This window comes from Pelophylax lessonae (assembly GCF_965119305.1).
Source record: "Pelophylax lessonae genome assembly, chromosome: 1".
Lineage (NCBI taxonomy): Eukaryota > Metazoa > Chordata > Amphibia > Anura > Ranidae > Pelophylax > Pelophylax lessonae.
In genome coordinates, this window is record NC_138768.1 from 880,611,658 (window position 1) to 880,626,432 (window position 14,775).

Here is a 14,775-nt window from a genome sequence, read left to right on the forward strand (position 1 = left end):
TGCATTGAAAGGGGGGCACGCTGGTCACTGTGCATTGAAAGGGGGGCAGGCTGGTCACTGTGCATTGAAAGTGGGGCATGCTGGTCACTGTGCATTGAAAGGGGTCACGCTGGTCACTGTGCAATCGAAAGTGGGGCACACTGGTCACTGTGCATTGGAAGGGGGGCACGCTGGTCACTGTACATTGAAAGGGGGCACGCTGGTCTCTCTGGATTGAAAGGGGGCACGCTGGTCATTCTGCATTGAAAGGGGGCACGCTGGTCACTGTGCATTGAAAGGGGGCACGCTGGTCATTCTGCATTAAAAGGGGGCACACTGGTCACTGTGCATTGAAAGGGGGCACGCTGGTCACTGTGCATTGAAAGGGGGCACGCTGGTCACTGTGCATTGAAAGGGGGGCACGCTGGTCACTGTGCATTGAAAGGGGGGCAGGCTGGTCACTGTGCATTGAAAGTGGGGCATGCTGGTCACTGTGCATTGAAAGGGGTCACGCTGGTCACTGTGCATTGAAAGTGGGGCACGCTGGTCACTGTGCATTGGAAGGGGGGCACGCTGGTCACTGTACATTGAAAGGGGGCACGCTGGTCTCTCTGCATTGAAAGGGGGCATGCTGGTCATTCTGCATTGAAAGGGGGCACGGTGGTCACTGTGCATTGAAAGGGGGGCACGCTGGTCTCTCTGCATTGAAAGGGGGCACGCTGGTCATTCTGCATTGAAAGGGGGCACGCTGGTCACTGTGCATTGAAAGGGGGGCACGCTGGTCTCTCTGCATTGAAAGGGGGCACGCTGGTCATTCTGCATTGAAAGGGGGCACGCTGGTCACTGTGCATTGAAAGGGGGCACGCTGGTCATTCTGCATTGAAAGGGGGCACGCTGGTCACTGTGCATTGAAAGGGGGCATGCTGGTCATTCTGCATTGAAAGGGGGCACGCTGGTCACTGTGCATTGAAAGGGGGGCACGCTGGTCTCTCTGCATTGAAAGGGGGCACGCTGGTCATTCTGCATTGAAAGGGGGCACGCTGGTCACTGTGCATTGAAAGGGGGCACGCTGGTCATTCTGCATTAAAAGGGGGCACACTGGTCACTGTGCATTGAAAGGGGGCACGCTGGTCACTGTGCATTGAAAGGGGGCACGCTGGTCACTGTGCATTGAAAGGGGGGCACGCTGGTCACTGTGCATTGAAAGGGGGGCAGGCTGGTCACTGTGCATTGAAAGTGGGGCATGCTGGTCACTGTGCATTGAAAGTGGGGCACGCTGGTCACTGTGCATTGGAAGGGGGGCACGCTGGTCACTGTACATTGAAAGGGGGCACGCTGGTCTCTCTGCATTGAAAGGGGGCACGCTGGTCACTGTGCATTGAAAGGGGGGCACGCTGGTCTCTCTGCATTGAAAGGGGGCACGCTGGTCATTCTGCATTGAAAGGGGGCACACTGGTCACTGTGCATTGAAAGGGGGCACGCTGGTCATTCTGCTGGGAAAGTCAGAACTGGTTACTAACATTTTTGAATCCCACCACTGCCCCCATCCCTCCATAATTCCTCTCCTTCCCAATTCTCTCCCCCAATTCCCCCCTTATTACTCCCCCCAGCACAAATCCACCTTGCCTTAACTATACCTCCCCTCCCAGCACAAATCCACCTTGCCTTAACCATACCTCCCCTCCCAGCACAAATCCACCTTGCCTTAACCATACCTCCCCTCCCAGCACAAATCCTCCCCCTATTCCTCCTCCCAGCAAAACATCTCTGCCCCCCTTCTAGCACAAATTCCTTCCCAAATTCCCCTTTCTAGCAAGAAATCCCCCCAAAAACCCTCCTCACCCCATCCCAGCACAATTCCCCGCCCCACCCCCCTCCAAATCCCACTCCCAGCACAAATCTTCTTTTCCCCCCAATCCAATACCAGCAGCCAGACGGTAACCTTGGACTGAATGGAAAATTGGTAAGTGGACCTTTCAATTTTATATTTGAGTACCCCTGTATTACAGTATAACACCATGCGATGTAAGGTAATATAACATAACACAATATCATCTAATGTAATACAATGTGATACCATGTAATGTCATATAGTACAGTATAACACAAAACAATGTAATGTATAGAATAAAACACAATATAACATAATGTATAGCATAATATAATAGCATGCAATATAATAGAATACAATGTGATATAATGCAATACAGTAGAACACAATGCGATGTAAGGTAATATAATACATAATAACACAATAAAATATAATACAATACAATGTGATACAATGTAATACAGTATAATGCAGTATAACACAATACAATGTCATGTAATATAATAAAGAAAAATAAAAAATACCCAATCACTTGAAGTCCTGGATAGAGGTGGCCATCATCCCTTAAGGAAATAGTACAGAAGATACCCCCTTGGTGAATGGGACTATAAAGGCGACCGCTAGCCGAGTGCTGCCGAGTATATTCTAACCACATAGCGAGACATCTATCGATCTCTACATCTATCCTGACCTCCATCTCCCCAGGAATACTTCTATGTTCTATATATGGGACTCACAGGCACTACAGATAATTTATATGTTTAACAACCTTTGGGGCACCATCTATGTTTGAGGACCGTTGTTAGACCCCATGGGACTGTTGGGTAGCTGAGATGTCTCCACCATAAACCACCACATCGTACTGCCATCTTACCTTGCCATTTTCATCGTACAATCTCTTTTTGGTTTTTAACCACTTGCTGACCGCCCCACGCAGATTTTTTGCGGCAGGGCGGCTCGGCTATGTATAATCACGTAGATGTACAAGATTATGCGCATGCGGTTTCGGCAATGTGCGCGCACCGCCGGAGCCGTGCTCCCACTGTGATTAGACACAGCAGGAGTCAGACAGCGGGAGGAGGGGGCTCGATCGCAGCCGGCCTCCCGCGATCTTCGGAGAAACTGACAGGAGAGCCATCTGCCTATGTAAACAAAACAAAGCAGACGGCTCTCCTGTCAGACAGTCACGGTGAGATTGCGTGTCTCAGCTAAGCTCACCGATCTCTGTGTGCCTGTCACAGAGCCCTTCCCCCCCCCCAACAGTTAGTAAGCACAATTTAGGAGCACACTTAACCCCTTGATCACCCCCAGTATTAACCCCTTCCCTGTCAGGGTTATTTATACAGTAACAGTGCATATTATTTAGCACTAATCACTGTATTGGTGTCACTGGTCCCCAAAAAGTGTCACGGGGTGTCATATTTGTCCACCGCAATGACTAGATCAAATCCCCCCCAATCCCCCTCTCAGCAAAAATGTTCCCCCCACTTCTAGCTCAAATCCACCCTCCCCCCAACCCCCCCCCCCTCCTAGCATAAATCCTCTCCCCACTTCTAGCTGAAATCACCCTCAGGTACCCCCTTCCCAGCACAAATCCTCTTTTCCCTCAATCCACCCTCCCAACACAAATCTTCTCCCCACTTCTAGCTCAAATCCTCCCTCCTCCCAGCACAAATTCTCTTTTAATCACCAAATTCCCCCTCCCAGCACAACAACTCCCCCATCCCTCCATAATTCCTCTCCTTCCCAATTCTCTCCCCCAATTCCCCCCTCATTACTCCCCCCAGCACAAATCCACCTTGCCTTAACCATACCTCCCCTCCCAGGACAAATCCACCTTGCCCTAAGCCTACCTCCCCTCCCAGCACAAATCCTCCCCCTATTCCTCCTCCCAGCAAAACATCTCTGCCCCCCTTCTAGCAAAAATTCCTTCCCAAATTCCCCTTCTAGCACGAAATCCCCCCCAAAACCTTCCTCACCCCATCCCAGCACAATTCCCCTCCCCACCCCCCTCCAAATCCCACTCCCAGCACAAATCTTCTTTTCCCCCCAATCCAAACTTTCAGCACAAATCCCCCCCCCCCTCAGCACAAATCCCCCCCTCTCAGCACAAATCCTCTCCCCACTTCTAGCTCATACCCCCCAGCACAAAATCCTCTCCTTACGTCTAGCTCAAATCCCCCCAATCCTCCTCCCACTAAAAAATTCTTCTCCCCATTCTTGCTCAAATCTAACCTCCTGGCATAAATCCTCTCCCCACTTCTAGCTCAAACCACCCTCAAATACCCCCTCCCAGCACAAATCCTTTCCCCACTTCTAGCTCAGGTCCCCCCACACAGCACAAATCTTCTCCCCACTTCTAGCTCAAATCCCCCCTCCCCCAAATCTCCCTCCCAGCACAAATCCTCTCCCCCAACTCTAGCTCAAATCCCCCCTCCCAGCACAAATCCTCTCCCCACTTATAGCCTAAATCCCCCCTCCCAGCACAAATTCTTTCCCCACTTCTAGCTCAAATCCCCCCCCCCCCCTCCCAGTACAAAGCATCTTCCCACTTTTAGCTCAAATCCCCCCAAATCCCCCCTCCCAGCACAAATTCTCTTTTAACCCCCAAATCCCCCCTCCCAGCACAACAACCCCCCCCCCCCCCCATCCCTCCATAATTCCTCTCCTTCCCAATTCCAAACCACCAAATCCCCACCAGCACAAGTTATCCTTTTGCCAAATCCTCCCTCCCAAGACAAATCCTCTGGCCACTTCTAGCACAAATCCCCCCCAAATGCCCCCTCCCAGCACAAATCCTCTTCCACCTCCCAAATCCTCCCTCTCAGCACAACCATCCCAGAACAAATCCACTCTCCTCCTCATATCCCCCCAAACACAAATCCTTTTCCACCCTTCCCCCTGACCCCCCCCCCAATTTGTCCACCCAGCATAATCCCCCCCCCCCCAGGTTCCTCCCCTACAAACCACCGGCACAAATCCTCCTTTTCTCTTATCTCCCCTCTCAGCACAAATTATTTTCCACTTCCCCAGCACACCCATCCTATGCCAACACAAATCCTCACCACCTCCCCCCTCCAAATCCCTTACAGCATAAATCCCCCCCCCCCCCTCCAAACCACCCCTTCCAGCACAAATCCTCTTCCACCCCCATCCCCTCTCACAACATAAATCCCCTCCCCTCAAATCCCCCTCTTAGCACAAATACCCCCCCATCCCCTCTCCCAGCACAACCCCCCCCCCCATGCAGAAATCCTCCTTCCCCTCTATTCTCCCTCCACCCCAATTCCCCCCTCCATATCCTCCCAGGGGAAATCCTCCTTTCCCCGTACTCCCCTCCAATTACAAATCCCCCCACCCCCCATAATTTTTCCTTCCACCACAATCCCCCCCTCTCTTCCCCATCAATTCCCTTCCCAGCACAATCTCCCCATTCGAGAACAAATCCTCTTCCTCCACAGTCCATTTCACCCCTCCAAAAATCCCCCAATGTCCCCCACAGTCACACTATTATTATTATTATACATGTACTGTATATAGCTCTGACATACACCGCAGTGCTGTACAATCACACTATTATTATTATTATTATATTTATTATTATTATACATGTACTGTATATAGCTCTGACATACACCGCAGTGCTGTACAATCACACTATTATTATTATTATTATATTTATTATTATTATTATTATTATACATGTACTGTATATAGCTCTGACATATACCGCAGTGCTGTACAATCATACTATTATTATTATTATATTTATTATTATTATTATTATACATGTACTGTATATAGCTCTGACATATACCGCAGTGCTGTACAATCATACTATTATTATTATTATATTTATTATTATTATTATTATACATGTACTGTATATAGCTCTGACATACACCGCAGTGCTGTACAATCACACTATTATTATTATTATTATATTTATTATTATTATTATTATTATACATGTACTGTATATAGCTCTGACATAAACCGCAGTGCTGTACAATCATACTATTATTATTATTATTATATTTATTATTATTATTATTATTATTATACATGTACTGTATATAGCTCTGACATACACGCAGTGCTGTACAATCACACTATTATTATTATTATTATATTTATTATTATTATTATTATTATTATACATGTACTGTATATAGCTCTGACATAAACCGCAGTGCTGTACAATCACACTATTATTATTATTATATTTATTATTATTATTATTATACATGTACTGTATATAGCTCTGACATAAACCGCAGTGCTGTACAATCACACTATTATTATTATTATATTTATTATTATTATTATTATACATGTACTGTATATAGCTCTGACATAAACCGCAGTGCTGTACAATCATACTATTATTATTATTATATTTATTATTATTATTATTATACATGTACTGTATATAGCTCTGACATAAACCGCAGTGCTGTACAATCACACTATTATTATTATTATTATATTTATTATTATTATTATACATGTACTGTATATAGCTCTGACATATACCGCAGTGCTGTACAATCATACTATTATTATTATTATATTTATTATTATTATTATTATACATGTACTGTATATAGCTCTGACATATACCGCAGTGCTGTACAATCATACTATTATTATTATTATATTTATTATTATTATTATTATACATGTACTGTATATAGCTCTGACATACACTGCAGTGCTGTACAATCACACTATTATTATTATTATTATATTTATTATTATTATTATTATTATACATGTACTGTATATGGCTCTGACTATACAGAGCACCTGGAAAGTACTCACAGCGCTTCACTTTTTCCATATTTTGTTATGTTACAGCCTTATTCCAAAATGCAATAAATTCATTATTTTCCTCAAAATTCTACAAACAATCCCCCATAATGACAATGTGAGAGAAGTTTGTTTGAAATCTTTGCAAATTTATTAAAAATAAAAAACAAAAAAAAAAACCCATGTACAGAAGTATTCACACCCTTTGCTCAATACTTTGGTGAAGCTCCTTTAGCACCAATTACAGCCTCCAGTATTTCTGAGTATGATGCTACAAGCTTGGCACTCCTATTTTTGGGCAGTTTCTCCCATTCTTCTTTGCAGGACCTCTCAAGCTCCATCAGGTTGGATGGGGGAGGGTCGGTGCTCAGCCATTTTCAGATCTCTCCAGAGATGTTCAATCGGGTTCAAGTCTGGGCTCTGGCTGGGCCACTCAAAGACATTCACAGAGTTGTCCCATAGTCACTCCTTTGTTATCTTGGCTGTGTGCTTAGGGTCGTTGTCCTGTTGGAAGATGAACCTTCACCCCAGTCTGAGGTCCAGAGCGCTCTGGAGCAGGTTTTCATAAAGGATGTCTCTGTACATTGCTGCATTCATCTTTCCCTCCATCCTGACTAGTCTCCCAGTCGCTGAAAAACATCCCCACAGCATGAGGCTGCCACCACCATGCTTCACAGTAGGGATGGTATTAGCCAGGTGATGAGCGGTGCCTGGTTTCCTCCAGACATGACGCTTCCCATTCAGGCCAAAGAGTTCAATCTTTGTTTCATCAGAGCAGAGAATTTTGAGAGTCCTTCAGGTGCCTTTTGGGTGACTCCAGGCGGGCTGTCATGTGCCTTTTACTGAGGAGTGGCTTCCGTCTGGCCACTCCCATACAGGCCTGATTGGTGGAGTGCTGCAGAGATGGTTGTTCTTCTGGAAGGTTCTCCTCTCTCCACAGAGAAATGCTGGAACTCGGTCAGAGTGACCATCGGGTTCTTGGTCACCTCCCCGACTAAGGCCCTTCTCCCCGATCACTCAGTTTGTCTGGGCGGCCCGCTCTAGGAAGAGTCCTGGTGGTTCCAAACTTCTTCCATTTACAGATGATGGAGGCCACTGTGCTCAATGGGACCTTCAATGCTGCAGACATTTTCTGTACCCTTCCCCCGATCTGTGCCTCCATACAATCCTGTCTTGGAGGTCTACAGACAATTCATTGGACTTCATGGCTTGGTTTGTGCTCTGACATGCACTGTTACCTGTGGGACCTTATATAGACAGGTGTGCGCCTTTCCAAATCATGTCCAATCAACTGAATTTACCACAGGTGGACTCCAATCAAGTTGTAGAAACATCTCAAAGATATTATTATATTTGTACTCTATATAGCTCTGACATATACCGCAGTGCTGTACAATCACACAATTATTACACTGTATATGTATAGAGCTCTGACATATGATGTGGCGTTGTAGTCTCACAAGCTATTATTATGAGGCTGGGTTCAGCCTGTGACGGTCTTTCTCACCCTTTTATCAGTCAAGGCGCCCTCTAAAATTATGGGTGATCCCCCCAACCCCAATTTTAAAATGTAAATGAAACATCCACACACATAGGACGCCAACATTAGTGGGGATTTATTTTTACAAAGCAAATACACCTTTACACACCGGTACTGACTAGTATTCCAGCATTTCTTCTTCTTCATTTTCTAACCCCCCCCCCCCCATGCAGCTAATGTGACCCCCAGTGCTGACAGAGGGATGTCCTCCCTATCAAGCAATGATGTCAATATTTGTTGGGGTGCTGGCAGCTGGCCTGCACAGTGACTTCCTGGAGAACCCATAAGGCACCCCAGGATGCCTGGGCACCCTAGAAGAACCCAGAAGGCACCTCTGAAGAACCCATAAGGCACCCCAGGACGCCTGGGCACCCCTGAAGAACCCATAAGGCACCCCAGCATGCCTAGGTAACCCTGAAGAACCCATAGAGCACCACAGGATGCCTGGGCACTCCTGGAGAACCCATAAGGCACCCCAGGATGCCTTGACACCCCTAAAAATCCCATAAGGCACCCCAGGATGCCTGGGCACCCTAGATGAAACCCAGAAGGCACCTCTGAAGAACCCATAAGGCATCCCAGGATGCCTGGGTACCCCTGAAGAACCCATAAGGCACCCCAGCATGCCTAGGTACACCTGAAGAACCCAGACAGCGCCACATGATGCCTGGGCACTCCTGGAGAACCCATAAGGCACCCCAGGATGCCTTGGCACCCCTAAAAAAACAATAGGGCATCCCAGGATGCCTGGGAACCCCCGAAGAACCCATAAGGCACCCCAGGATGCCTGGGCACCCCTATAGAATCTGTAAGGCACCCCATAATGCCCATGGCACTCCTGAAGAACCCATAAGGCACCCCTAAAGAACCCATAAGGAACCTCAGGATGCCTTGCCACCCCTAAAAAACCCATAAGGCACCCCAGGATGCTTGGGAACCCCTAAAGAACCAGTAGGGCAACCCAGGATGCCCCTGGCACCCCTGAAGAACCAATAAGACACCCCAGGATGTCTGGGCACCCCTGAAGAACCCATAAGGCACCCCAGGATGGCACCCCTGGAGAACCCATAAGGTACCCCAGGATACTGGGCACCCCCTTAAGAACCCATAAGGCACTCTAGGATGCCTGGGCACCCTGGTTGAAAAAAGCTGGTCTTAAAGTGCAACAGTCAGCGGACAGGGGTGATTACATGCCGCAGCTGTGATGCTTTGCTTCTCACCCATCATGTAGTGATTGGGGGATGGCAAGCCCACCAAGTGCTGCACAGTCAAGCAAATGGTAAAGCACTGCAAACACCCTGCAATTGCGTGCAATGCACAAACATTTGTCTTAAAAAAAAGGGCTAAATCTACCCTAATAATGATAAAAATAATAATAATGACCATGATAATAATAACAATAGTTATAAAAATAACAATAACAGTAAAAATGATAATAATAATAATAAATATATTCATAAGAGCCGGTTCACACTGGGGCGACTTGTCAGGCGACTTGTTCGCCTGACAAGTCGCCGTGGGTCGCCTGCCATAGATTAGCACAGGACCCGTTCCAATAGGAGCGACACAAGTCGCTCCGACTTAGAAAAAGGGTCCTGAGCTACTTTGGGGTGACCTGGAGCGACCTGCATTGACTTCAATGATATGAAGTCCGTGCATGTCGCTGCGAGGTCGCGGTGCGAGCTGTGCACCGCGACTTTACAGGTCGCCCCGGCAAGTCGGGTCGCCCCTATGTGAACCGGCTCTAATAGTAATATTTCATATGTTTTGTTTGATGTATTATTATAAGGATGTGAATAGCTGTCCCTGGAACTGGTTAGATTTAGAGTTTTAAATAATAGTAATGATGACAGTGATAATAATAATCATGATAAAATATTAATAAGAATAATAATGAAAATAATAATAATAATGATAATAAATATAATAACAGTAATAATGATAAATATAATAATGACAATGATAATAATAATAATAATGATGATGATAAAAATAATAATAATAATGATGGAAATAATAATAATAATATTAATTAAATAATAACAGTAATATTGATAATAATAATAATGACAATGATAGTAATAATCATGAAAACAATAATAATAATAATAATAATAATATTAATAAATTAATAATATTAATAAAATAATAATGATAATAAATATAATGACAGTAATAATAATAAATATAATAATAATATTAATAATGATATTAATAACAATAGTTATAATGATTCTATTATTAATAATAATAATTATGATAATAGTAAAAAAAATATAAGAGTAATACTGATAATAATAATGATAAATATAATATTACCAGTAATAATGATAATAATAATGACAATGATAATAATAATCATGATACAAATAACAATAGTTTATTATTAATAATAATAATAATAACTATAATAATAACAGTAATAATGATAGTAACAATGATAAATATAATGACGATAATAATAATAATGAAATAATAATAATCATAATAAAGTTTATAATAACAGTAATAATGAAAAATATAATAATAATAAAAATAACAATAATCATGATAAAAATAATAACAATATAATTATTAATAATGATGATGATGACGATAAAAATTTTTTAAATAATAATAAAAATATAATAATAATAAAAAAATAATGATGATAATAATAATAAAAACAGTAATAATAATGACAATTATAATAAGGATGATTATAATAACAATAATATAATAAAAAGAAAGAAAGCTAATAATAATAATAATGATGATAATAATCTCATTGACTATATCATAAATCAGTGTTGTACGGACAATGCACAATAATAAAGTAGATGACACGGTGTAACGTTAAAAAACCATACCCCGTGGAGAAACCATACCCTCGTCACTTCCGGGCTGAAACAGCTGAGCAGCGCAGCAGTGCGCATGCTCAAAGCCCCGGATACGTGATTGAACATTAAAGAATTAGACAAGTGCGCATGCTCGGTGGGCATGAAATTCTCACGGCACTGTGTCTAATGTTATACTTGCGGCGCTTACATTAAAACAGCTCCTCTGAAACGTAAATCATCTCCGCTCTTCGCCCTGTCACTGCCCTCATCTCCGGTAATAAATATAAAAGCGGTGGCGGGTGTATGTGATGTAAATGTGACGGCGATCGCGGCTCCGTGATCCGCTTTTATATTTATTACCGGAGATGAGGGCAGTGACAGGGCGAAGAGCGGAGATGATTTATGTTGCAGAGGAGCTGTTTTAATGTAAGCGCCGCAAGTTTAACTACCGTGAGAAATCCATACCCTCCGTAGCGGAACCGGAAGTGATGAGGGTATGGTTTTCTCACGGGTATGGATTTTTCACGGAACAGCGGAACGCCCACACATCACTATCCGTACAATATACAGAGAAGTCTCCTCCAATGAGAACACTGATCCTCCGTCACATGACCCACCCTTGGAGCCCTCGGTACAGAGGGGTGGATAGAAAGGGGCGGAGTTGCAGTTTTGTATAGTAGGCGGGAAGGGAGAGGCGTGGTTTTCATAGGCTGTTTTGTACGGGAAGGGCGGGGTTTGGTGTCAGTGATATGTGAAGGGGCAGTATAGGGGAGGATTCTCTCGCTCTGTATTCCGCACATGCGCAGTGTAGTTGTGTAGGTGTGTGGACGGGGATAGAAATCTCCTCCTCTTGTCCCTCCCCAGCCTCCACCCCCCAGTCTCGGCCTCGGTCGGGGTGTCGGAGGCCGTAGCTGTCAGTGCGGAGAGATCGGAGGAGATCGGCCAGTCGGTGTGCAGGGAGGAGGAGATCGGCCAGTCGGTGTACAGGGAGGAGGAGATCGGCTCTCGGTAGAGGAGGTCCTCTCAGTGTCTCCATAGTTTAGATGTAGGAGGAGGATTTGGGGGTACAGATTCATCCAGTGGTCAGTATAGGGCCCCCTGGAGGTCAGTATTGGGTGAAGAGGACAGTCCGGGTCCCCATTAGGTTTTAGGGGTTCTCTGGGGATCAGTATAAGGTGTTGGGGTCGGTTAGGCCCTGTTTTGGGGGTCCCTGGAGGTCATTATTGGGTGCAGGGTCCAGTTGGGGTCAGGTTTAAGTCTTGGGGGCCTTCAGAAGGTCCATATTGGGTGCTTGGGCCCTTGGAAGGTCCATAGTGGGTGTTAGGAGCCCTCGGAAGGTCCATAGTGGGTGTTAGGAGACCACGGCAGGTCCATAGTGGGTGTTAGGAGACCACGGAAGGTCCATAGTGGGTGTTGGAGACCCTCGTAAGGTCCATATTGGTTGTTCGGAACTCTCGGAAGGTCCATATTGGGTGTTGGGGGCCCTTGGAAGGTCAGTTTTCGGTGGGGGCACTTGTAACGTACATAGAGGGTGTTGGAAGCCCTTGGAAGGTCCATAGTGGGTGTTAGGAGCTCTCGGAAGGTTCATAGTGGGTGTTAGGAGACCACGGAAGGTCCATAGTGGGTGTTAGGAGACCACGGAAGGTCCATAGTGGGTGTTAGGAGACCACGGAAGGTCCATAGTGGGTGTTAGGAGACCACGGAAGGTCCATATTGGGTGTTAGGAGACCACGGAAGGTCCATATTGGGTGTTAGGAGACCACGGAAGGTCCATAGTGGGTGTTAGGAGACCACGGAAGGTCCATAGTGGGTGTTAGGAGACCACGGAAGGTCCATATTGGGTGTTAGGAGACCACGGAAGGTCCATATTGGGTGTTAGGAGCCCTCGGAAGGTCCATAGTGGGTGTTAGGAGACCTCGGAAGGTCCATAGTGGGTGTTAGGAGACCTCGGAAGGTCCATATTGGGTGTTAGGAGCCCTCGGAAGGTCCATAGTGGGTGTTAGGAGACCTCGGAAGGTCCATATAGAGTGTTGGGGGCCCTTGGAAGGTCAGTTTTCGGTGGGGGCACTTGTAACGTCCATATTGGGTGTTAGGAGCCCTTGGAAGGTCCATATTGGGTGTTAGGAGCCCTCGGAAGGTCCATAGTAGGTGTTAGGAGCTCTCGGAACGTCCTTAGTGGGTGTTGGAGGCCCTTGGGAGGTCCATAGTGGGTGTTGGCCCTTGGGAGGTCCATAGTGGGTGTTGGAGGCCCTTGGGAGGTCCATATTGGGTGTGTGGGCTCCTTGGAAGGTCAGTTTTCGGTGGGGGTACTTGTAACGTACATAGTGGGTGTTAGGAGCTCTCACAAGGTCCATATTGGTTGTTGGGGGGGCCCTTGGAAGGCCCATAGTGGGTGTGTGGGGCCCTTGGAAGGTCCATATCAAGTGTTTGGAGTCCTTGGAAAGTCTTTATTGGGTGTTGCGGGGTTCTTGAAGACCCACATCGGGGTCAGTCGGGCTCCGTTTTGGGGGTCAGTTGGACTTTGTATCAGACTTACACAGGACAGACTGTGAAGTGCTAGGGGCCCCCATGTCTGGCGGGGCCCAGTCCCTTAGGCCCCCCTTTGTACATACAGAGCAGATGTGGTGCAGTCCCTGGACAGATCCCTCCCCTGAGGAATGTTGTGGAGTGGCTCCTCCCCCCATGTGAGGACCATGTGACCAGCCTATCACTCTCTCCTTCCTCTCTGGAGAATGTCCACACGTCTCTGATATGGAATTGGATGGAGATCCGGAGTCCGGGGCCCCCCATGGATGTACTCTGACCAGTCAGGGCTCCTGTCGCCTGCGGCCCTCCTCCTATCGGGCCCTCCGAAGTGCCGTGTCCAACCTGGCCCGCATTGACGACTTCTACTGCGAGAGGATCGGGACCGGCTTCTTCTCTGAGGTCTACAAGGTAGGACAATGATTGGACCGTTCTGTGTGCAGTACTGACAGATGGCCGGGAGCGCCGGAGCCTCCCGGGACTCCTGCAGTGCATTGGGGCCTCTAAGAACCTCTTACAATAAATATGGGGCCTCCCACAAAGCACTGGTGTCCCTAGAGCCTTTGAAAGTGTAGTGCCCCCCATGGCCATGTACAATGCTCTGAGAAGACCCACAGAGCCTCCTGCAGTGCACTGGGCCCCCCTTCCAAGCCTCGCCCATGGTCCTGGGCATTGTGCCCATGGTCCTGGGGTGCCCCTGAGCCTTGCCCATGGTCCTTGGCCCCCCCCCGAGCCTTGCCCATGGTCCTTGGCCCCCCCCCCGAGCCTTGCCCATGGTCCTTGGCCCCCCCCCGAGCCTTGCCCATGGTCCTTGGCCCCCCCCCCCGAGCCTTGCCCATGGTCCTTGGCCCCCCCCCGAGCCTTGCCCATGGTCCTTGGCCCCCCCCCGAGCCTTGCCCATGGTCCTTGGCCCCCCCCCCCGAGCCTTGCCCATGGTCCTTGGCCCCCCCCCCCCGAGCCTTGCCCATGGTCCTTGGCCCCCCCCCCGAGCCTTGCCCATGGGCCTTGGGGCCCCCCCCCCCGAGCCTTGCCCATTGGCCTTGGGGCCCCCCCCCCCGAGCCTTGCCCATGGTCCTTGGCCCCCCCCCCCGAGCCTTGCCTATGGTCCTTGGGGCGCCCCCCCCCCCCGAGCCTTGCCCATGGTCCTTGGCCCCCCCCCCCCGAGCCTTGCCCATGGTCCTTGGCCCCCCCCCCGAGCCTTGCCCATGGTCCTTGGCCCCCCCCCCGAGCCTTGCCCATGGTCCTTGGCCCCCCCCCCGAGCCTTGCCCAT

General features: G+C 47.5%; 1 protein-coding gene and 1 long non-coding RNA gene across 2 annotated transcripts in view; both read left to right on the forward strand.

Moving 5' to 3' along the window:
- The first annotated feature begins 11,950 nt into the window (after positions 1-11,950).
- On the forward strand, positions 11,951-12,476 carry LOC309562074. Its single transcript, XR_014225620.1, has 3 exons — positions 11,951-12,045; positions 12,086-12,257; positions 12,443-12,476. It is a non-coding gene; the product is annotated as an uncharacterized lncRNA (long non-coding RNA).
- Positions 12,477-13,489: 1,013 nt separating this feature from the next.
- The window catches only part of LOC309561993 (uncharacterized protein), an 87,527-nt gene continuing 86,241 nt past the window's right edge, over positions 13,490-14,775 (forward strand). Inside the window, exon 1 of the mRNA XM_082266088.1 lies at positions 13,490-13,915. Coding sequence (XP_082122214.1) covers positions 13,733-13,915 — 183 coding nt within the window. The 5' untranslated portion in view covers positions 13,490-13,732. The remainder of the gene's footprint in view (positions 13,916-14,775) is intronic.